This window comes from Caretta caretta, chromosome 25 (genome assembly GCF_965140235.1).
Source record: "Caretta caretta isolate rCarCar2 chromosome 25, rCarCar1.hap1, whole genome shotgun sequence".
In the NCBI taxonomy this organism is placed as follows: Eukaryota; Metazoa; Chordata; order Testudines; family Cheloniidae; genus Caretta; species Caretta caretta.
This window is the reverse complement of record NC_134230.1, coordinates 11,431,364-11,453,817: the sequence shown is the minus strand read 5'-3', so window position 1 is coordinate 11,453,817 and position 22,454 is coordinate 11,431,364. Positions and strand designations below refer to the sequence as shown.

General features: G+C 43.7%; 1 protein-coding gene across 2 annotated transcripts in view; it reads right to left on the bottom strand.

Annotated features, from left to right (window-relative positions):
- PIAS4 (protein inhibitor of activated STAT 4) overlaps positions 1 to 22,126 on the bottom strand; it is a 37,474-nt gene extending 15,348 nt beyond the window's left edge. For both annotated transcript variants that reach the window (XM_048831336.2, XM_048831335.2), the window contains exons 1-9: positions 22,015 to 22,126; positions 17,229 to 17,658; positions 8,502 to 8,586; positions 6,718 to 6,759; positions 6,162 to 6,252; positions 5,650 to 5,778; positions 5,456 to 5,561; positions 2,017 to 2,090; positions 1,640 to 1,800 (exon numbers count right to left, since the gene is read on the bottom strand). In XM_048831336.2, coding sequence (XP_048687293.1) covers positions 1,640 to 1,800; positions 2,017 to 2,090; positions 5,456 to 5,561; positions 5,650 to 5,778; positions 6,162 to 6,252; positions 6,718 to 6,759; positions 8,502 to 8,586; positions 17,229 to 17,658; positions 22,015 to 22,041 — 1,145 coding nt within the window. In that variant the 5' untranslated portion in view covers positions 22,042 to 22,126. The remainder of the gene's footprint in view (positions 1 to 1,639; positions 1,801 to 2,016; positions 2,091 to 5,455; positions 5,562 to 5,649; positions 5,779 to 6,161; positions 6,253 to 6,717; positions 6,760 to 8,501; positions 8,587 to 17,228; positions 17,659 to 22,014) is intronic.
- Between the last annotated feature and the right edge of the window lie 328 nt (positions 22,127 to 22,454).

Genomic DNA, 22,454 nt, shown 5'->3' with positions numbered 1-22,454 from the left:
GGCAGCATAAGATGACAGAATGAAAGAACTCTCCTCCAGATATATTAAACACAGTCTCCACAAGGGGCAAAAAGGGGAGATTGGTTTGGGGTTGGCCAGTCTTTAAGGACCTTCCCTAAAATTTGTGGCTTCAGACCCTTGCCCCAGCTTGGGGGTGACAGAATGCAGGCCCTCCTGCCTCCCAATGTGGACCATAATGCTCTTGGTTCTCTGGTCTTCCTCCTTCATATGCTGTTTTAACAAAGTGATCCAAACTTGACTGGCTGGATCAGAGCCCAACAGGGCCATCTACAAACCTTAGAGACTTTTTTGGAATCCTACTGGCACACTTACAAACAGCATGGAAGGCACAGTAAGTGCTGGGGTGTGCTACCAGACCTCGTAACGTTGTTAGAGGTACAATATACAGGATCTTCCATCTGAAAGCTTAACGCTTACTCACAAAAAGCTCCTCTCAGAAAGCAGCACAAACAACTAGTGTGACGTTATAACACAGATGATTCAGTTCTTAACAGCTTGAGGTTCTTTGAACCTACCAAAGTAAGGTTATTGGATGCAGACACTGTACTACTAGAACCATGAACCAACAAGCCCCTTTTATTCATGGAAGAACATTATAAAAGCGTCTGTTGTACTGTCTCCATCTACTGGCAGGGAAGAGCCTGGATTAGTACTGAACGATGCAAGACTACAACCTTAAGCTGCTTTGATGAACCCAGACCAAAAGAATCAAAAGTAAAAATAAAATCATTTCAAGAACATATTCGTAAAAACAATGGCTAAAAAGCCAGGAAAATTCCAAACTAAGCTTACAAGAACCCCAAACCTTTGAAAGTGTGGATATTCATAAATAAGGTGCCCAAAGTACCCTAAATATACCCCTACAAAGATTCCAACCCCATATCTTGTTCCTTTTATAGGAACTCATAATACATATAAAAATAGAAAAAGCTTTGCCGGCAAAGGACTTTGAGGAGTTTGCAGCCTACCACTACAGACACTATTTGCACAGTTTGCAGGTGGAGTATCCAAAAAAATGTACCCACAGAGCACTGGTTTATAACTGCAGTCGTACCTCCATCTTAGATGTGCTAGCTCTGCATCTAATGACACCTGGATTAATGGCTGGCACATACTTATGACGTGCTGAGAACTGCTTGTGAGGTACTGAGCACCTTCAGCATCTTGCAGGATCAGGCCCTTAACGAAGGAGTGGGAGAGGAGTGCATGCCGAAGGCAGCCTGTCTTGTCAGGAGTGTGTAAAGTAGTTTTACTCTAGGGAGTGTAAATGACAATCAACAATCACTGCATGGAAAAGAGCAAAGCATCCTAGCTTTTGCGGTCACCAAGATGAAAAATGAATACGGTTGTATGAGTTTCAGAGCGAGCTGATGAGAAACTACAGAATCAAAAAGCAAAGACTAATGACCGAGTCTCACGCAAACCCACTACCACCCGTAACGGGGAGGTTAGTCTCTTACATGTCCATGGAGCAATTATATATTTTAAACTTAAAAATAATTTTGAAATGGAGGTGGATCAGCTATAAGGCCTTACAAATCAGAGCATGAGCCCAACGTGGAAGAGGGTGGGGAGGAATAACCAAAGGGGCAGAAGAGGAAAGAGGGTGTGAACTCACCCGTCAATTATTAGCTGATCATAGGGTGCTGGTTTGTCACACACAGGGCACATCCAAGTGGGTTTCTTTTCATTCATCTGGAGGTAGAAGACTGCATCGAAGCACTGTAGGTGTGCACAGGTCTCAGCCCGGCATGGGACAGACAGACGCATCTTCACCAGCTACGGGACCAAGAGCAGACAGACCAGTGACCCATCCCACCATTGCATCACTAGATGCTTCCCCTTCCAAAATTGGATACTGGTGCCATGTGCAAATACACAAGAAACTGCTTCTAGATGTTTCTGGTGAAAAAGATGATTATCCTGTAAAGATGGTTTGGGCGGATGAATAGGAGAGCTAATGTTAAAAGCCTGGACTGCTGTGCAAAAACTTACCGGGCAGATGAGAGAGACTCGAACACCTGTAGTAGCAATTTCACTGTCTGGATCCAAACGCAACTTCTCCTTTACTGTATTCAGGAAGACAAGAGGGGATAACATTAAAGCAATAAACATTACGTTTTAAACCTGGGAATAACATGTAGTATAAGAGGTAAGCTTCTGCGATTGTCACATGGGGAAAAAACTGCTGATGCCAGAGGAGGATGCAGTAAATTCTCTGCAATATGCAAGCACTCAGTCAACCACGGAGAGCAGGGACAACAGGGTGGGAGGTGGTAGTAGGTCACTTCACTGCAACCTCAGGGCAGATACTGGACAAATACCTGGCACTCAAGCTAGGGGCTCACCAACAAAAAAAAAAATCATAGTAAAATGCAGAGTAATGCACGGCAATAATGAGGCAAGCACAAGAGATAGCGAGGCAGCTGGACTCCTAGTCCAACTGACCCTCCTAGTCTCACCTGAGCTGAATAGACTAGCTCTATCCAGACCCCAGTGGGATGCAACTCTGAAGCTAACCAATGAGCTGGGCTGCGGGCATACTGGCCAGTTTCTACACTGCAGCAGCCTTTGTCAGGTCTGGGAGATTAACATGTGCAAAGCCAGAGAGCAAGCAAGGCAAGAGGTCTGGCCAAAATGCTGTTTTCCAAGGAGGGAATAGGCGTATTTGGAAGGAATCAACAGATTAGGAGAGGAGGTAGGGAGTTCAGTCTCTGCTGAAGCTCACCGGTGTAAAAATCTGGTGGGACAGCAGACAGAATCAAGGATGATACTCTAGCTGGCAGGTGAAATGTGGCAGCCTACATGACTGCAGAGGCCACAGGGAGACAACCATTTACATCGTTTGGAGGGACATGTTTTTAATCAAACAGGTGCTGAACAAACATAGAATACTGTCCCTAAACAAAATCACTCCATAAACATTACAAAACCTGCCACTAGGGCGGCTGTTCATACAGGTTTACTGCATTTCCACCATCTCCTCTCTTTGGGGAAGGGTGCATTACCTTGGCTGTTTGAGACCATAATAAAACAGCTCTATATAGAATCTTTATGCAATTTTGAAACAGAAACAGCTCTATGCCAAGACGTTGCTTTACAACTAAAACATAATGGCTTGTGGGGTTGTATAGTGTTGTTTTATGAGAAAACCAAGCACTAAATTCTGCAAACAGTTAAATTCATTTTCCATCCAGTCCAGCCGAACATGGAAAATGAGAACAACTATATCCTAGGAGCTATTAACTAGCATCATGGATTTTTTTTTTAAATGGGTGATGAAACTTTGGCTTTCACAGTTAGGCATCTAAGTACCTGATTTCAGAAAGTGCACTTATAGCACTCAACAGAAACATATGCAGAGGACGATAAATCAGCCCTGGGAAACAAGTGGAGTTAAGGGCAGTGTTAGTGGTTAATGAAATATAGAGGTGATCAGAATCCAAAACTATCTGTTGAATGCACTGGTGAGCTATCGTAGCAGGGTTTACAAGATACTTGGATGTGGCAGATTCAGATGCCCAAAAAAAATGAGTTTGTGTAAACCCAAAGTGATGGTATTTCTCATTAGCTCATAACGTGACCAGAGAAACTAAACAAAAGAAAGATGACTCCAGGGTTAAGAATTTAACAAAAGTAATCCACCTCTGCCAGCCAAATGAAGCCAAGGTTTTTATTAAACTATCTCACTGGAGTTTGAGGTGATGACAAAAATCAAGCTTGCGAACAGTGAAGGCAGGAAATCCTGTTTGTAGAATATTTGCACGATGGTTCCAGACTTTGAGGGGATATATTGTAAGCACTAGTTTTGAAAAGAAGAGCCATTCTACTCTGATTACCCACGGTCCTGTTTCAAGGAAAAGGAAAGTGCTGGGCTCAAAGAGGAATGATGGGATCTGGTTTTATTTATAGCACTAACGGCTAGGGGAAATGGGAGTGCAGTCCACAACCGCTGCTTCAGATATGCTAGATACAGAAGCCTCACAACAACTAGTGACTGCCAAACACTTAACTGGTTGCCACTTTCCTTCCCCTTATGCTCAGACTGCCCTAAGCAAACATGCAACAGTTCTGCTGATGTCCATCAATCACATGGGACTGCTTGTTATTTAGGCACAATTGCGCCAAAGCCACTGCCAGAATGTTGAGCTGGAAGAGATCAGCATGGCCATCTGCACCACACCTGGGCAGGGATGGGAGCGAGGGGCAAGGTACAAAGGTATATTGGGACCACAGGGAACCCCAAAGATAGTTGTACAAATGGATGCTGGAGTTTGGCTGAACTGTTGCAATGTAATAAGTCTTATCTAGCACTTTTCATCGGTAGATCTCAAAGCACTTAAAGGAAGTTAGTATCTTTAGCTCATTTTATCAATGAGGAAACCGAGGCATGGAGCAGGAAGTGACATGCCCAAGGTCACCCAGCAGGCCAGTGACAGAACTGGGACTAGAACCCAGGTCTCTTGATTCCAAATTCAGTGTTCTACCAACTAGGCCACACTGCGCCTCCTAAAGGCATGTTGACTTCTCTCTTTTCAATATAATCAGTCATTTGTAGCTAGTGACCAGGCTACAAGGACCTGATACATCTGAACCATGCGTTTTCTCCTAGACATTAAATAGACCCTTTTTTCAAATTGTGCCCCCTAAGCCCGGTAAGTGCAGTCTGTGGTTAGTATAGAATACCATAGCATGATCTTTTTTATTGTCCTCTTATACAGAATTAAGTGCTGCGGCCATTATGTCATAATATAATTTGGAATCACTGAAAGACGAGGTAAATTCCTTGGACTATTAGGAACTGATGGTCTGGCCTTGCCTTTGAAAGGTAATTTCCCTAGATTTCCAATAAGGTTCTGCATTTACCCAATACCATGATCTATCTGAATGGGTTCGACCAAGGATCACCTCTTTTCTAAAGGTCTATCATCAGATTTGAAAGAGGTGCTGTGAACTCCAGCTCTCAGCCCTAAGAACTGAACACAGGGGAATTGGCAGCAGGGCATCTCCACAGAAGAGTTCTTTGCTCCAGAGATTTCCTCTGGAGATCCTGCAGGTGCTCTGGCAACATTCATAATTATTCAGCCAAAGGCAGGAAGCCTCTCATCAGAATGACATTGACCCTCAGCAGCACTCACCATAATATGATCTGGGAATGAATTCTAAATCCAACTGAATGTCATCATGATTTATCTGTATAGCCACAAGAAAAAGTGCTGCAAAAACCTCTGCACAGATCTGGGGCAATTTGATAATGTGCCAAATACACAACTTAGCAAAGTCACTCAAATTTGACAAATGTTTTTTATAGAATTGCAGAGGACGATTCTATAGAATTTGACAATTGTTTCTGCACAAATTTCTAGTAGCCTTACTTCTCAGCCTTTCCAATCTGATGAAGGCTGCATGAACTTTACCAATGACATGGACTTACCGAGTGCCTTGCAGAGCTCTGGATGTTTGATTCCAATGGTTTTCAACCTCTGCAGCAATTCTGCTGAGGTCATCTGCCGCACTAAGTATAGGCCCACTGAATAACTCTGAAGAGAAAGGAAAGGGACAGGATGAGGAGAAAGGGCACACTCCACATACATGCTCGTTTAGTTCCCAAGTCACACAGTCATTTACCTTTCCATAATTCCCCCATGTAACCGTGATACGATTGGTCGCTGCAGACAGGTACATGAGATGCGTGAGGTTAATGGGACGACAGGGCCTTTTAGGCTCCACTCCAGGCTTGTTGGATGGATAGTAGCCCTATAGCAAAGACAGACATTTATGTCTTTATTTTACCAGACACGCTGCTGTGGATTTTTTCCTTTTCAACTACAAGAACATCAGCCTTGCAAAATTCTACTCATGCACAGAGTAACTTTTTTGGATAAGATCATCAAGTCATAGTAAAGAGCAGGGAAGTTGACACTGTACTTTCATGGCAGTTTCGCAAGAATACTGTTAATGAACTCTACAAAACAAATCCATTACACAATGAGCTTCAAAGCCAAAACAATCTACTTCTAGCACTGCAGCTCCCCTTCTGTATTCGCCAGATAACAATTTCCAGAAAAAAACAGAACCATTTAAATTGCACACATTCTCCCTGTGCTGTCAAGTGACACTTCGTGGCTGGGTTGACTTACCGGCACCGAGCAGTAACTATGATTCACTTTTACTGCGATGTTTGGAGGGTACTGATCCTCCTGTGGGGAACTAGTGTCCGTGTAGCAGATTCTGGAAAGAAATGGTGACCTTTAAATGTCTACATCCCATATGCGATTTAAAAGATCTCTAACCTAGTATATACTATTGATTTCAACAGCAGCCAGCTATGAGTACCAGCCAAACTAAATTAGGCTTGTCATCGGGTCAAACCAAGCCCATTAAACCCAGGAATCTCTACTGGAGGACATGATATAGACTTAGCATTATGCTGTGAAGCCGAATTTGATGTAATTAGCGTTTTCTATTAAAGCAATAACTCACATCATCTGCAGAGAACCAAGAGGGTCAAAGCAGTAGAAAGTTATGTTGTAGACGCATGTGCTATCCTTGCAAACAAGGGACTTGCTTAAAGTGATCAGTTATTTTAGCTACTGAACACAGAGCATTGAAATGGTTACCATGTTGTGCTAGTGATCTCCCTCCCCTAGTTTTCTGCCTCATGGGTTTAATTAATTTCATGCTATTCAGACGTACCTTAGCACAACCTGAACAGATTTCACACCGGCTTGTAACTCCCTGGTAAAACAAAACAAACAGACTTTCATTTAACAAAACCTCGTTTTCTTCTTTATCCAATCAACAAAATAACCTAAAGCTATTAGAACTGATTTTTTTTTTTTTTAATTACTTGTCAGGTTTGTGCCCTTTACTTTTAAGATTTCACTTGTTCTGGAAAATAGGAACAGTCTGGTTAGTTTCATTTTCCAGCTCTCCTGCACTAGACCAAGGCTGTGGTGTTTGGGTTTCCAAAATTGCAGAGAAATGTTTAACGACAAATATCTGTCTTCATCAAAATATGAAGTGACCATGGAAACATTTCCAGACAGATGAGATTTTGTAAAACGTTCCCACCCTCTGCTCCCCACTATGCTTAGGCTGACAACGTCCCTACAACATCCTCTTCATTCAATTAGTAAACTAAAACTGCTCCTTCAAATCAAGGAATCTGAGCATTAGGGTACCAACAGAATATTCCTGTTGACACTATTCGCTTTATCAAACTGTATATTAACTAGTTTCAGAAAAGCTGCACAGCAGAATATGGGGTTCTTACTAGAATGTTTTAGACAGAGGCACAAGATGTACTCTAACTTATACCCAGACTGAATTCAGAATTTTGCCTGGATTTGACAGTGAGCGTGTTTCACAATCCAGTCCTACTTTTAAATTGTTTAAAGTTTTCAGGAGGTTGAGTTCAGCCTGTACCTTACAGGAAAAGGAGTTACTCTGACAGCTTTAAAGAGTCCATCAGCAGGGACCATATTGAGATACTTCTTGCTGGTGTCAGAGAAGGCAGGACCTACCCCGAATGAGCACTGCGTGTGATGTCAGGCACTCACTAGAACCTCTACAGGGAGTGCATGCTACATTCTAATCAGACTACAGGTGATGAGAATCCCCTCACAGATCCAAACAGTCCTGGCTTTTCCTTTCGCCACAGTCACGATACAGAGTAAGCAGTCTTTTGTTAGATCATCCCGAAAGGTCTGCCCAAGTCTTGGTATATTGTTTCCTCTCTGCTGGTCTTTGAATGGCATTTCCTGGCACTACTTTCATCTACGTAGATCACCATATTATTTGGGTACTTAATTTAAAAATACATATTCAAGAAGGAAGCTCGCCCCGATCTGACACATTATTATTCGGTCGTTTACTGTGGGAGAGTTGTATCAGAGTTTTTACATTTCACTCAGAAGCCCAAAAGGTTTATCATCATTCTGATCTCTCATGGCAACAGAGTCACAGGCCAGCTGCAGAGTAAGCTTTATCTCCCGCACTGGTGTATCTTGCTCCTGGGGTTGAAAATTTTGCCACTGAAGAGGAACATAGTTGTCATGGGAAGTTCTGGTGGCAGAGTGCAAGATAATTGCTCAGGTAGCTATTATAAGAATCTTATGTAATGGCATTAAGTGTAGAGCTTTTAACCTGTGATTCAAAAAAGATTCTGCAAACCAATTCACACTGCAGGCTTAAAAGAGAAGTTTCAAGACCTCAATAATTGCATGCTGTTTGTCCTGCCTAAACTTACTATTCTAACTGGGATTTATTGCACTATCCAGAAGGAAACCCTACAGAGACCAAGACAGATTGGACGGTGCCAAAAATAGTTATGGGCCTCATGTTGGGGAAAAGCCTGTCTGCTGGTGTTCTCAAGTGAGCAGTGTTATCAGACAGAGAACAGAGACCCAAAATGGAGGGAAGACTGTCAGGAAAGTTATGCATTTAACAGGGTTTTAAAAATACACAGCACAGAGTACCTGGAATTTCTGATCAGCTCCACTTGTCTTGGCGTCAGTGCAAAAATGCATGGACTCTCCTGAAGCTTCTCGTTATTCTGTGGGACTGAAGAGAAGGAGAAGAAAAAAAGAGGAGACTTTATACTCCAATGTACATCCAAGTGCTACTGAAATGAGTAGTGTTCGATCCCTCATTTCACTTCCTGTTTATCAATACACCCACAGTTTGTTTAGAGAGATATTTGTTTCTTTAAATTGGCATTGGAGAAGAAGTCATCTGCTGGGCTTAGAGGATGCTGCTATAAAGCCAAAGATATGCATGGATAGTCCAAAAAGGGAACCTTCTCATGGTAGGATAATGAAGGGAGAGATTAGTGAGACAAATGTCTTTGCACCATTGATCAAAATGCACTGCTCACTCCTTGCCTGCCTGTTTTGTTACCCATGCAACTAACACGCAGTGGAATCTGTCCCACCCATTTTTTAATGTGTTCCCTCAATTTCCCAATCAGGCAACAGGTGCATACTTTAAAATAAGAGCACATTATGAGTGGAATCACAGCATGAAGACTAGAATTCAGAGGGAGAAATGTAAGCATGTGTCAACGCATAACATGAAAGTATTTATAGACAGGACCATTAGACTGGCTGAGGAAAGGGAAAAAAGCAATCTAACATCAACATCAGGTGATAAGATAGCATCAGAACGCTGGCCCCAAAGGGCAGAGAAAAGAGGTGTCAACAAATACAGTAAGTTAATGGTGCAGTTTTAGGTATGGTAATGTAATGATCTGTAGACTGCTAAGAAGATACTGTTAGCCACAACCCAGAGCAGACAAAAACTGGATTAAAAAAGTCAGTTTAATTTTAATAAAAAAAATCCAAATGACATACGTTTTTCTTTTTTAAAAGAAGCTTATTTAAAATTAAAATAGAAATTATGACAGCTATGTTAAGGCCTAACCTTACTCTAAGGTATTAAAATATTTCACACTGAACAACATTCAAGCAGTACATGTTTGCAGACGACATTTTTAAAGAAAGCCAAACCATGGCTCTGGTGGAAGTCAGAGTTTAAGGCCAGAAGGGACCACCAGATCACCTAGGCTGACCTCCTGTATATTGCACACCACATCATGGAGGTGATGAAGAGGGAGGGGATATTCCTCCTATCCCCTGTTGCTGACCAGTTTAGAGGCAGCAAATCTCATTGGCTAAGCACTCGTTACCTAAAGTGCTAAGCAGCAGTAGCCTCTTCTGCAGGTACAGACAGAATATTTTCTTCACTTCAGTTTATTAGACTAGATCAGTTCAAAGACTAGATCACTCAAATTTGAAAAACAGATTGGGAGTTGGAAAAGCAGGAAAGCTTGTTTATCTCTTTTGATCTATGAATAAAAACTAGGTGTGAGGACTAGATCTACTAGTTCTAAAATCTTGAATGACATGGTGACCAGAGACCAATTCACCAACTGCAAATAATACTTCCTTTAATAAATTAGTTTTAAATGCAAATAACTAAACAAAACAATTTTTAAAAGCTGCCTTGTGCATTTGCAGTTGAATTCCAATTTCCATGCAAATGTAGCTGGACACAAATTACCAGTAAAAATGAATCTAGTAAATAAATATTTCATTCACCATTTTCTAATGTAATAAAAAGTCAAAATTACAAATCTGAATAAATGTATATGAAGTTCATACAATTGCTTAAGTGTGTACAGGGTATCCTTCTGGTTAGCAAAAATAGTTTCCAAATTACAACAGTGAGAATCAACCTCTTCAGAAATTAACTAAAAAGTACAAATAAAAAACAATTAAAATCAATGAGTCACATCAAGGTTTCCTGCTTGGTGATTTAAATTACTTTGATTTATTTTTTTAAATCAATCCACCCTGCAAGAATCCCTCTTCTTTTTCAAAGCAGCCACCTTTTCCAAAAGGAATGCCTGTACCCTGATTGAGAGTACAAACCTCAGCATCAGCAGCGAAGCCATGACCCGAGCAGTCTCCCCACTTATCCCATCATCACTGTAGGATTCAGTTTTCATCTGAGGTTACGATCATCTCTCTTCATCAAAGTATTGCCCAGCAGCAAGATATCTAGCATACCACCTACCTCAAAATACATAAAAGGCCTATCTCTACAACATGGCAGATGGCAGCAGGCAGACACCACGGGTGAGGTGTCACTCCAAGATTACCTCTTTCCCTTGTCACTCATATGTAATTGGGCTACAAGTCCTGCCAGAGGCTGGGGAACAAAACAAGTATGACTGTGAGGCAGCATAGCAGTGCTTTCCTCAGACCACAAAACAGAGACTGAAGCAACAGCAGCCCTGGTCAATACGACTCCATAGGAAAAGCAATATCTGCCAAAGCAAAACTCTCCCTTTCCTTCTGCAGGTAGTGGGCGATCCTTGAAAGAGAAAAGGAAACAGAATTAAGAGACCTGAGCCACATGGGTCCCTTTGATCTTTCTTTATTTCTCCCCATGAAGGAGCAGGGCAACTCATCTTTCCTGGCAGAGAGTTCGGCTCCCCTCACCCATAGCCAGTCAATACCTCTACTGGGTGAGCCAGAGGAGGCTGCTAGAGGCTGATGTGAGTGAAGAACTCTTAGATACTCCTGATCCAAAAGAAGCTAGAAAAAAAACGTAAACTGGGTCAGCCCTGTGGTCCATCTACTCCAGTATTCCATCAACAGAGGCCAGTACCAGATACTTCAGAGGAAGGTGTGTGTGTGTGTGTCCGGGGGGGGGGGGGGGGGGCGAGGGCAGGGGGAAGAAGAGAGTGGGGGAAAACGGTTCAGTAAGTTGTTATGGGATAATCTGTCCCAAGGGAGAATTTTACCTGATCTCAACTAGAGGTTGCTTTATGATCTGAAGCATGAGACACTAGTCCCTTTCAAAATCTTACGATAAGCATTAAGTAACTCATACATGAATTATCCTTGGCCAACAGCAAAAAAAAAAAAAAGTCATGTAAAACTATTCAATACTTAGAACATAAGAATGGCCATACTGGGTCAGACCAAAGGTCCATCCAGCCCAGTATAGTGGCCAATGCCAGGTGCCCCAGAGGGAGTGAACCTAACAGGTAATGATCAAGTGATCTCTCTCCTGCCATCCATCTCCATCCTCTGACAACAGAGGCTAGGGGCACCATGCCTTACCCATCCTGGCTAATATCCATTAATGGACTTAACCTCATGAAACTGTCCAGTTCTCTTTTAAATCCTGTTATTGTCCTAGCCTTCACAACCTCCTCAGGCAAGGAATTCCACAGGTTGAGTGTATGCTGTGTGAAGAACTTCCTTTTATTTGTTTTAAACCTGCTGCCCATTTAATTTGGTGGCCCCTAGTTCTTATATTATGGGAACAAGTAAATAACTTTTCCTTATTCACTTTCTCCACACCACTCATGATTTTATATACCTCTATCATATTAACACTTAAGAGTTGGGCACTTTTAATCAAAAGCAAGTTTCAGCCAAAAACCTTTTCTGAAAGTGAGCTATCCCCGGTACATGAGTTACAGCTTTTCAGAACTGTGTGGCTTTTGTGACTTGCTGGGATGAATTTCTGTTAAAACCCCAGGATAGCAAGATATAAAGAAGTCAATTAATTATGAAGTTTGAGCTAGATCAGCAAATCTCAGACTTTATGACAAGACATAGAACCTCTAACACTTACAAGTACTTGGCATAGCCCTTTAGGATTTTAGTCCAATATAATTATAATGGATTCTTATTCTGAGAAGCCAACCCACAAGCCAGTTTGAGAACAGCTGAGCATGATCACTTAAAGCTCTTTGATGTCAGAATGATCGTTAGTTTTAGGGTTCCCCTACACCAAGCTGTATGTTGTATCAGTGCATCATATTTAATAGCCTGGGAGCCTACCACCTAACTTACCACCTCTCTTTCTGCAACATACTCCCATAGTTGTGGTCAGTGGAGGCAATGCTAGATTCTCCACTTGATATATGAGAGAAGGGGCTGCTGGCATGGGAGTCTCTGTAAGAGCTCCAGAGCTCTGAAGTGTCCTTCCACCCCACAATCCAAAGTAGCCCAGATTTGATGACTTTCACAGTATGGTACAGTGCCCATTCATTTCCCTGACCTTTGAAAATACATATTGACTAATGTAAGGGGATGGTAGTGGAGTTCATACTGGGACTTGGGTGAGAGCCCATTGCATTTTGTTTTTATAATTTTAAATACAGTAACTGGCAGGGTTCTCAGGGAATATCGATGGGCACTTTTTATTCAAACTCAAAGTGAACCAATAAATCCTCCAATTTGTTCACCTCTGAGAACTAGCCCAGAGAGAGAAATGAAGCAACAGCTTGAAAATATGCTCTTGGGAGGATTTCTCAGCGGATGTCCAATGCGGGGATGTGTGTTTTGCAATCAAGAGAATGCAGTTGCCTCAGCCATCACAGGTATGTCTACACTGCAGTTAGACACCAGTGGCTGGCCTGTGCCAGCTGACTCGGGCTCGCAGAGCTCTGGCTAAGGGGTTCATTTAATTTCGGTGTATAGGTTCAGGCCCGGCCTGGAGTCAGAGCTCAGGGTGATAGAGGCCAGGCTCCAGCCTGATCTTGAACATGGGTTCCCTAGGGAGGTGGTGGAATCTCCTTCCTTAGGAGTTTTTAAGGTCAGGCTTGACAAAGCCCTGGCCAGGCTGATTTAGTTGGGGTTGGTCCTGCTTTGAGCAGGGGGCTGGACTAGATACCTCCTGAGGTCCCTTCCAACCCCGATGTTCTATGATCTATACTGCAATAAAACAGCCCATTAGACTGAGCCATGCCAGCCTGAGCCACAAGTTTTTAATTGCAGTGTAGACATCCCCCAAGGCAGACTGAATATACACAGGAACTGAGCATGATCTTCAACAGGGGAGGAAATATTCTGGCAATTGTATTACTCATAGCTAGATAAAAAGCAGTATACAAATTGCCAAGTAGATACCATCAAAAGGTATCAAGCAAACTGAGATACAGTTTACTCTGACAGTGGCTGGAACACGCAGATTATGTAGCCCTCTGTTCCCACAATGATACCAGCAGATCCCCCTCAGGCACTGCCTCCAAGTGAAGACCACAGCACTCTGCATCCACAATAAGCAAGCATCTCTCCCCTCAGGAGAACCAGCCAAAATTCCCTATCACACCACATTTCGCTATTACCAAACCATGTTCATCTTTGATAAAAACCAAGGCATTTACTGACAGCCACAGTACAGCTAGGAAAGTCTACAAAAACATCCTGTCAGCAAATACTAAGTTTTAAGCCTTGTCTACACACACAAGCTGTACCGATTCAACTAAACCAGCACAACTACCCTGCGTGGACAATCTTAAAACCAATTTAGAAGTGTCCACACAAGGAAGTTGTGATCATTTAATTAAATCCATTACTAAACTGAATTGGTATAACGTGTGTTTATGTAGTTACCAAATATGGAATGTTACCAGGTTCACAAAACACTTCAAGTCTCCTCGCCCTAACACCTGAAGCTGTATCTTTGTCTGCAAGCATGGTAATCTGACACTCTTCTGCAGAGAAAAGCATGTCTGCCTAGAGACACAAGGTGGGTGATGTAATATCTTTTAACTTCTGTTAGTGAGAGACGAGCTTACACAGAGCTCTTCTTCAGGTCAAAAGAGCTCTGTGTCAGCTCAAAAGCTTGGTCTCTCTAACCAACAGAAGCTGGCCCAATAAAAGATACTAACTCACGCACCTTGTCTCTCTAATATCCCCTGGGACCCACACACCTACAACACCACTGCATACATATGGTAGAAATCTAGTTAAATATAGCCCACCTTTTGATCTCAATGTGATAATTTAAAGGAGGCAAGAAATCCTCTGTTGTTTCTCAGCACATATTAGCTTTTGATTAACAAAGATCCTTCTTTAATACACAAGTTACAGTTCCCTGGTTTCCCTCATCACAGTACATATGCTTAAAATGTCTTCTGTAGCAGGACATTTACACAGGCCACATTATGATGTGCATGTGAAATAGGTCTTTGATCTCAGATCTGTTTCAGGTATTTCTATGGGATACCACCAGTAGCATCTGAATTTTCTACAGAATAGCTCTCGGGATTAGTCTACACACAGAAGTTACACCTTTTGTTAAAGCAGTGCAAAGTTCAGAAGAGATAGTAAACCAAAGTAACTGATAAGCCTTTGTTCTTCTTTATTCTTTTTTCGGTCTCATCAAGTAGAACTCCATAGACATTTAACTTTGCATTGGTATTCTTAACTTAATACTCTTGGAGTTAAATTGTCAACATGCCAGTTTTCAAAACACAAACAATTAGCGTGTATTTGTGAGTATAGTTCACTAGCACACTCATGAGCATTGTTCTTGGGTTATGATAACTGGAATCTTACTGAGCCAAGTACAAAAGTTAGCCACTCAGATATCTATCACCTCTGCTAATGTTAATGCTAGGAGAGCAAGAGTCCAGAACCAGATCTCAGTAGAGATGCCTACTAGTCTCATTTCCAGTTACCAAAATGAAAGAGTACATTGCAGACATTCCGCCATGCTGAAGCCTAAACACTGGGATCATACACTGGGCTTGCTCCCCATTAATGATACTCAGCAATTGTACTCCCTGCCACCACCAATGCCGGACCTCCAGAGTCGGTAAGGTGAAGTAGAAATGTAAATAATCTATATTTTAGTGTGGATTCGGAGTGATAAAGCAGATAAATCAGGATTTAAAAGAGCACCTGTTCCATACCTAGCTGCCCTACACCAAGTCCCACAGATAAAGCACAAGTTACACCTATCAAAAGAGAACATTTGTCAAACACGCACAGGGAACAAGAGGACTTCTAGGAGGTGCTAGCTTTCACATGGAGTAGGATGCCAATCTAGCCAAACTAAAGACCTGATCTGACATAGAACTTTTATGTATTGTCAAACTTCAGTACCCTCTGGCAATCAGGCTAAATATATTTATCATCTCTAGATGCTTCCGCTCCTTTTTCTTGGAGCTATAAATAGGAGATGGGGTTGTAGCTGAAAAAAAATTAACTTTTTTCCTCCCCCTTCAAAATATTAGATTACATTGCATTTGTGTTTCCAGTGGACTGGCACACGAAGTGTTCAAGACTGAATTAACCAATTTCTAAAACTCTGTTTAAGTCATCACAGCCTTAACGTCTGTACTGCCTTCTTATGCAGACAAATCACATACATCTGAAGCCTGTATAATATAGTCAATACAGTTTTCTTTTTATACTGGTAAGTTGTCCAGAAGCTAAGAAATATGGAAAATAAGAGTAAACAGGGAAACTCCACAAGTAGTAACAAACATATGGAATAAGTTAACAAGGAAGGCAACTGAAACAGAGGATATAAATAACCTCAAGGGATACCCAGCCTAGTTTGTGAAGGCGGAAGGGAGTGAAGGGTTATGATGAAAACAGCAGGAAGATGGGATTAAGAAATTATGAAAGTGCAGGCACACAGGGCCAGATGGCTGTTTCCTGTTCCTAAAATTTATGTTCTCTCAAATTAAAGAGAGCAGTTTAAGTATTATCTGATTTGTGTTCTGGCAGGTTTCTCAGAGCCATGTAACATGGTTAAAGAAAACGCCTTTTATGTCCACATTAGAGAAACAAATCCACACTTCTGCCTAGTGAGGGTATTCAGCAATGGCTGCTTCCCACATGCCTTCAAATGTCCAGTCCATGTTCAGACACTGCAGCAGTTCATCGAGCTGCATCTTGGTAAGATGCACTACCTTCATTTATCAACACTTCTTTCATCTCTGTGCACATTAGGATCAAGCCTTTCCAGCAATGGGAGATCCTCAAGTTCAGTCTTTATTTTGCTCAGAACAAGGTCCGTTTTGTAACAAGGCCTGAGGTTACCATGTTTACTCTACAGGCCATTGAAGATGGGTGTAGTGTGATGGGTCACAAAGCAAAGGGAGCCACAGCCATAGCAAAAAGGCACATTTTGCCTACGCCATTCACAAAAAAACACATTACAGCCAGTTATGGCAATGCTCGTCACTACCTAGAACCATAACCACGCTAACCCAGACTCTGGTTATCATGGCTTCAAGGTGGAAGGAGCTGCTTCTTTCACCTTCCAAGCTCCTCTAGCTGCTCCTCAAAACACAAGGTATGGTGCATAAAGAACTGCATGACAGGTTTATAAAAGTAAAAAGAGGGGTGTGTGCGTATTAAAATAGTAAGTCCCCTTTCTTTATTTGTGGGAAGCTTTAAGTCTGTCATGATTAAGTACAGAACTGGTATCAGCATAGAAAGGGCCACTGTTCCAGTTTAGCAGAGTTGTGACAATGACGGAGAAAACAGCTGCTCTCCTAATATACTGCTACGTTAGCTAGAGCAAGGACAGATTATGATTCAGTACACAAGGATGCAATATGTTAAAAAGGTAGCACCTTCAGCGAAGGATACAAAAGCTACAGCAAAACAAGACAGACTTTCAAGTCACTTATCAAAGTGACTGCAGCTCCTGCTTTAAGAAAGGTTTAAAAAAAAACAACAAAAATTAATCTAGGAATATTCTGAATAAATACACACCAACTAGAAGAGAACCCACTGGTTTTCTTTTTCTCTCGACTATGTGGCCTCACTGCTCACCAGAAATGCTACCATCATTTCAAAACTTGTATGCTTTTTCACCGTCCCTTCCCAGATGGAGTCCTGGGCATTACTAATGTATCTGCGTATATGAGAGAGACTCACCTAGCTCAGTTGGCTTCAGCAGTTCATCCAAGGTGGTATAGAAGGGAAGTTTCACCAGCCGCACTTCAGGCTTTACAACTTTGGGTGGCAACCTCCCCAGTCCGTTAAGGTATTTCCCATAGAGTGCAGGATAGTCAATGTTAGGCGTGGAAAGAGAAGTCCTAGCAACAGTGCTCCCACGGTCATAGGAAGAATGTATGGAGAGTGCCTCTGGAGGTCGGTGCTGCTGTGTCTGCCCCGGTTCAGAGCTCTTCTTAGCATAGCGAGTCTCATAGAGCTCTTTAATTTTCTTGAAAACTTCAGGGCTACAATCAAACTGGACCAGCTGCAATGCTCTAGTGACCAGCTCGTGTTTAAGTCCACTCTTACTCCGGCCAACAAAACCCAGTAACATCTGAAGATCTGAGACTCTGAAACTCATCACCATGTTCTAGGAAATAAAGGTAAAAAATTAAAATAAAAGATTCTTAAAGCTATAAATAGATCAAGTGACAATTCTCTCCAAAGCCTGTACCCTGGAACTCAAAAGATTAAAATTCACTTGCAAGAGTGACACCAACGCTTCTGTTTAGATCACCTGCTTTTCAACTGATTTAACGTGCCACGTATTAGACACCTGTTTGTGCAATGGGAATACACAGTAGACCTACTGAACATCAGCCAGTATACACAGATCGGAAAGCAGTGACACAAGCTAGTCACTGAATTACTACAAAAAAATCTGTGATAAATACTAAGTAATCTCATGGTAACAGCTGGAAACAATGGCAATCACAAGGACACTAAATATCTTGCATCAGGTTGTTGGAAAAGCAAGCGTATTGGGGGTTAACAACTACTTCAGCTCACACCTCACTTCCTTCAATCAGCTCTCCTGTGAATAGGACCAGTGCCTGCTTCTTTTACTGCTCTGAGGGAGCACCATGAAACTACCTATTTCAAGGCTGATCCTAAGGTTTTGAACAACACTGAAACTGACCAGTCTTGTCAACTTCACTTTTCTTCTGCCTGGGGAAGCTCAGAGGGAACTGGAGCTGTCTGTAGACTCAAAGACAACACAGAATTGATCTACACAGGGAAGATTGTCTTCATAAGGATAAGAGTGAGAGAATAATAATTAAAATTAATGCACTTGTTCTGCAGAGATGGATTGTTAAGGCCTTCCTCATTGCCAAAAAAAGCTTCACATACACTCAGGGTGAAGAAAGTGTTTTTCAAGCCCTGAAAATATGTTTGAACATTTGCATTTATTCTTGCAGCTTGCTCACCGGTTTGTGAAAAATATAGGAGAAATTTTCCAGAAAACACTCCTACATGTCCAGCTGCAGGCAATGGAATCAGACACGCACTAGGTGTTTTCCGTATTTATTTTCTGATTATATGGAAAAGGCATACAGAAATCAGATTATTAATTTACCAAAATAGGTTGAAAATAATATTCTTACTGATCATTGAAAACACTGACAAGCCAACTTTTAAAGGAAAATGGCAACTGATTTAAATCCAGAAATGTTCATTAACACTGTTTGTGGGCCATGAAATTTAACAAAGGTCACGTCTACACTATGGGGGCTATAGAAGCATAGCTATGGCACTCTACCTCTGCTGGCATAACCCTGTAATGTAGACACAGCCTACAGTGACAGAAGGAGTTTTTGATCACTGCAGGAACACGACATTCCTGACCGATGGTAGCTAGGTTGATGGAAGCATTCTTCCCTGGAATTAGCTGTGTCTACACTGGGGGTTAGGTGGGCATAAGTATGGCATTCATGGGTTTTGGTTTTTCACCTGAGTGCCACAGTTATGTCAACCTAAATTTTAAATGTAGGCCAGGCCACAGGAAGAATTAACCTCTTACATTTTATTGTTCCCCTTTCCTGTGAAATCCCCTTGGACTTCCTATTTCACTGAAGCTGTCCTAGAATGCATCCCAAATGCATCTGGGTGCAAGGAGACATTTAGTAGTGTGATGTGTTCTGGAATCTCTTCAGTGAGAAAAAGAAAGTGAGGGGGGTTGAGAGATAGAGCTTTGACAAACCAAGGAAAGATGTTCAGTGGTTAGGGATCTAATCTAGGACTTGGGAGACCCAGATTCAATTCCCTACTCCACCACATGCTTCTGGTGTGACCCTGAGCAAGTCATTCAGTCTCTGTGCATCACTTATCCATTTGTAAAATGGGGGTAATAGAACTTGTCCATACCCCACATGGGCATTGTTAGAATAAATACATTACTGACCATGTGGTGCCTAGATACTACAGCAAAGCAGGCTGCATAAGCACCCTAGACAAGGGAGTTAGCCCTGTACTCATTGTTCCTCATTTCCTGTTCTCTTGGTGTATTGGGCATATAAACCAGCGCTTAACTCAATTGCTTTTTGCAGTTTACATTTACCCAGATTTCAGGTCTAGAGATGTTATCAGATTTGAACAATAAAAAGCAAAACAGGCTATTTTGGCACAGAGAAATATATGTCTAGAACCTCACACCTCTAACTCTGAGTGAGTGGTATGAATATGCAGTTCTCATTAGCTAGTGAGATTATTCATTTTAAAATGAATATAGATGTAGGCTTTGGGCAGCAACAAAAGACAGGAAATTGTGTGTTCAAGGAGCATGGAAGATAATGAATTCTCACTACAGCCAGGCAACAGATCACAGAAGTCTTCAAGATGCTTCCTTTCAGAAGAGTGGTGGGCTTCTGCCCACAATAATCAATGAGGAAGGGCTAACATATGGAGAAAGGGTCAGCCAGTGTTATGCCTACATTTAAAAACAGGGTTCTCCACATTTTACTTCTGCCCTACATCAGCATTCACTGGGTCTGCCCTGTCATTCCATTACTTAATGCCTAATCCTGCCAGATGCTGAGCATCTTCAACCATCACTGAAGTCACTCAGAGGTGTTCAGCATCTGGCAAGAATGGGAACTTTACCATGAAAGCCCTGTTGTGTGCACTGAGAGATTATAGTTCTGCTTCACAGACAGTACACCTGTGATTCCACTCATTGGCAGGCAGGAACTGAAGAGCCCCACTCATACAGAGAGCAGTATTACATACCAGAACTGGACTCAATAAAAAGAGAGGCTTGGAATCTGTGCTGCAAGTCTTCCTCTCCCCAAAGGGGCTCGTTATGCACAAGGTATGTTGTAAGTATAATACAACTTAACATATTTTTAAAAAACGGCACATCACTAGACAATCTCCAAATACATCAGACATCACAGAATCCTCCAGTCTATGCAGATTTATAGACATATCAATATTTTCTCCAGAACTTTTAAAGCACTGGATCCCATTCATTATCCACCACCATATTCACTTCTCTGAAAGCCTCTTCATACCTTCAATTTAGATAATAAAATAATCCATTTATGCTTTCATGGAGGGGTGGGGGTTTAAAGTTTGCAAACAATCTGACCCACTGGAGACATCTGGACAGTTCACTCACCCCAAAACTATTTCCTAAAATGTCAGTGGAGGAAACCCATATGTCATCACTTCACACTCACCCCCCAACTGCACTTGCAAACTCTTCACTCTGAAGCCCACTGAGCTGAGATTGGAACAGGAAAGGGGGTGGCATGAGGGAGTCACAGAGGAAGGGGAAAATGAGAAGAGTAGAAGTGAGGATGGGAGAACTGCAGAAGGGACCTGAGGCAATGACTCCATGGAGGAGGCAATAGTGAGAGAAGATGAAGCAGCAGGTGGGGAGGAAAGCCAAGGTGTGCAGGGAGCAGCATGCCTGTTGTTATGATTTTTTCAGGACAGTTATAAAAAATGATGCCCTGAAATGGGGGAGTAAGCTAGGGAACTTCAGGTTCACTGTTGGGGTGAGAAGAGGCTGAGACAGCAGCAGGTGGGGAACGTGTTAAGTAACAGTCACAAAGAATGAAAGCAGAGGAAGCATGGGTGGGGGTGATGAAAAGGACCTGAGGAAATCTCAGGAATCAGCATGGGGATGAGAAGGGGCTGAGCCAAATGGACTCTGGAGTTGGCGGGAATAGGAAGGCACTGATGCTGGTGGGATTGGGGAGGGATCTCCAGAATGGAGGGGAAGGTGGGGACACCAGAGGGATGGGGGCTCTCTGTGGTCGTGAGGGTCAGGAAGGCGCTGACACAGGGCTTGGGTGGAGTCTCCAGGGTCAGGAAGGGGCTGATGCTGGAGTCAGCTATAGAATGGCAGGATGGCACTGATGCCAGGGAGGGGGATTAGGGAGAAGCCTCCAGGGAAGATTATTGGGGGTGGGGGAAGGCAGGACGGCACTGTCACCAGGAGATTGGGGGTGTCCAGGGACAGGACGGCGGGGAAGGGACTGCACCAATGCGGGGGTGGGGTGGGGAGGGAAGGGTGTCTCCAGGATTGGGACGGCGCTGACGTGGGGGGGGGGGGGGGGGAAGATGATCGGGACGGGACGGCGCTGACGTGGGGGGGGGGGGGGAAGATGATCGGGACGGGACGGCGCTACGCTGAGGGACGAGGAGGCCAGTGAGGGCTCAGACCCGCAGAGGCGGGACTGGTCGAGGCCCAGGCCCCCAGGGAGCTAGCGGGTGAGGGCCCTGGCGGGGGAGCGGCGAACAGGCCGGGCCGGTTCCCCGCGGGGGGCCGGCGGAGGAGGCAGGAGCTGGGGGCGGCTCCCGCAGGGAGGTTATTGGAGCCCTCGTGGCCCGGGGGTAACGGGGCCGCCGCCCGCGGCCCTGTCGCCGCCGCCCCAACCCCGTGCCCCCGCCGCGGCCCCAGCCCCCCCACCGGGAGGGGGGGGGGAGGCCGCTCACTCACTTTCGCCTCCACCAGCTCCGCCGCCATCTTGGCTTCCAGCGTCCGCCGGCGCGCCGGGAGCCGCCGCCGAGTCACGTGACCATCAAGGTGGGGAGGTGCGAGGGAGGACCGGGGGACCAATCAAATCGCGCTCCGCCCCCTTCTCCCCCTCCCTCCGCCAGCCGGCGCGAGCGCACTACCGCGCCCCGCCTCTGACCCCGTTCCAGCCGCCTCGGGGCGCTTAAAGCGACAGGGCCGGGGGGCGCGCCAAGCCCGGCCCGGGGCGCTGCCCCTCAGCGCTCTTCCCAGGCCCCCCCCCGAGCACAGGGCCCCCCCGGGAGGCCAGGCCAGGCCATGTTGGGAACCGCTTCAAGCCAGGCGGTGCTGCCCCCCCTCAGCCCCCCTAGTTCCAGCACCTATGGAGGCAGGATCAGGCCCGTTGTTTAGAATGAGGGGCCAGA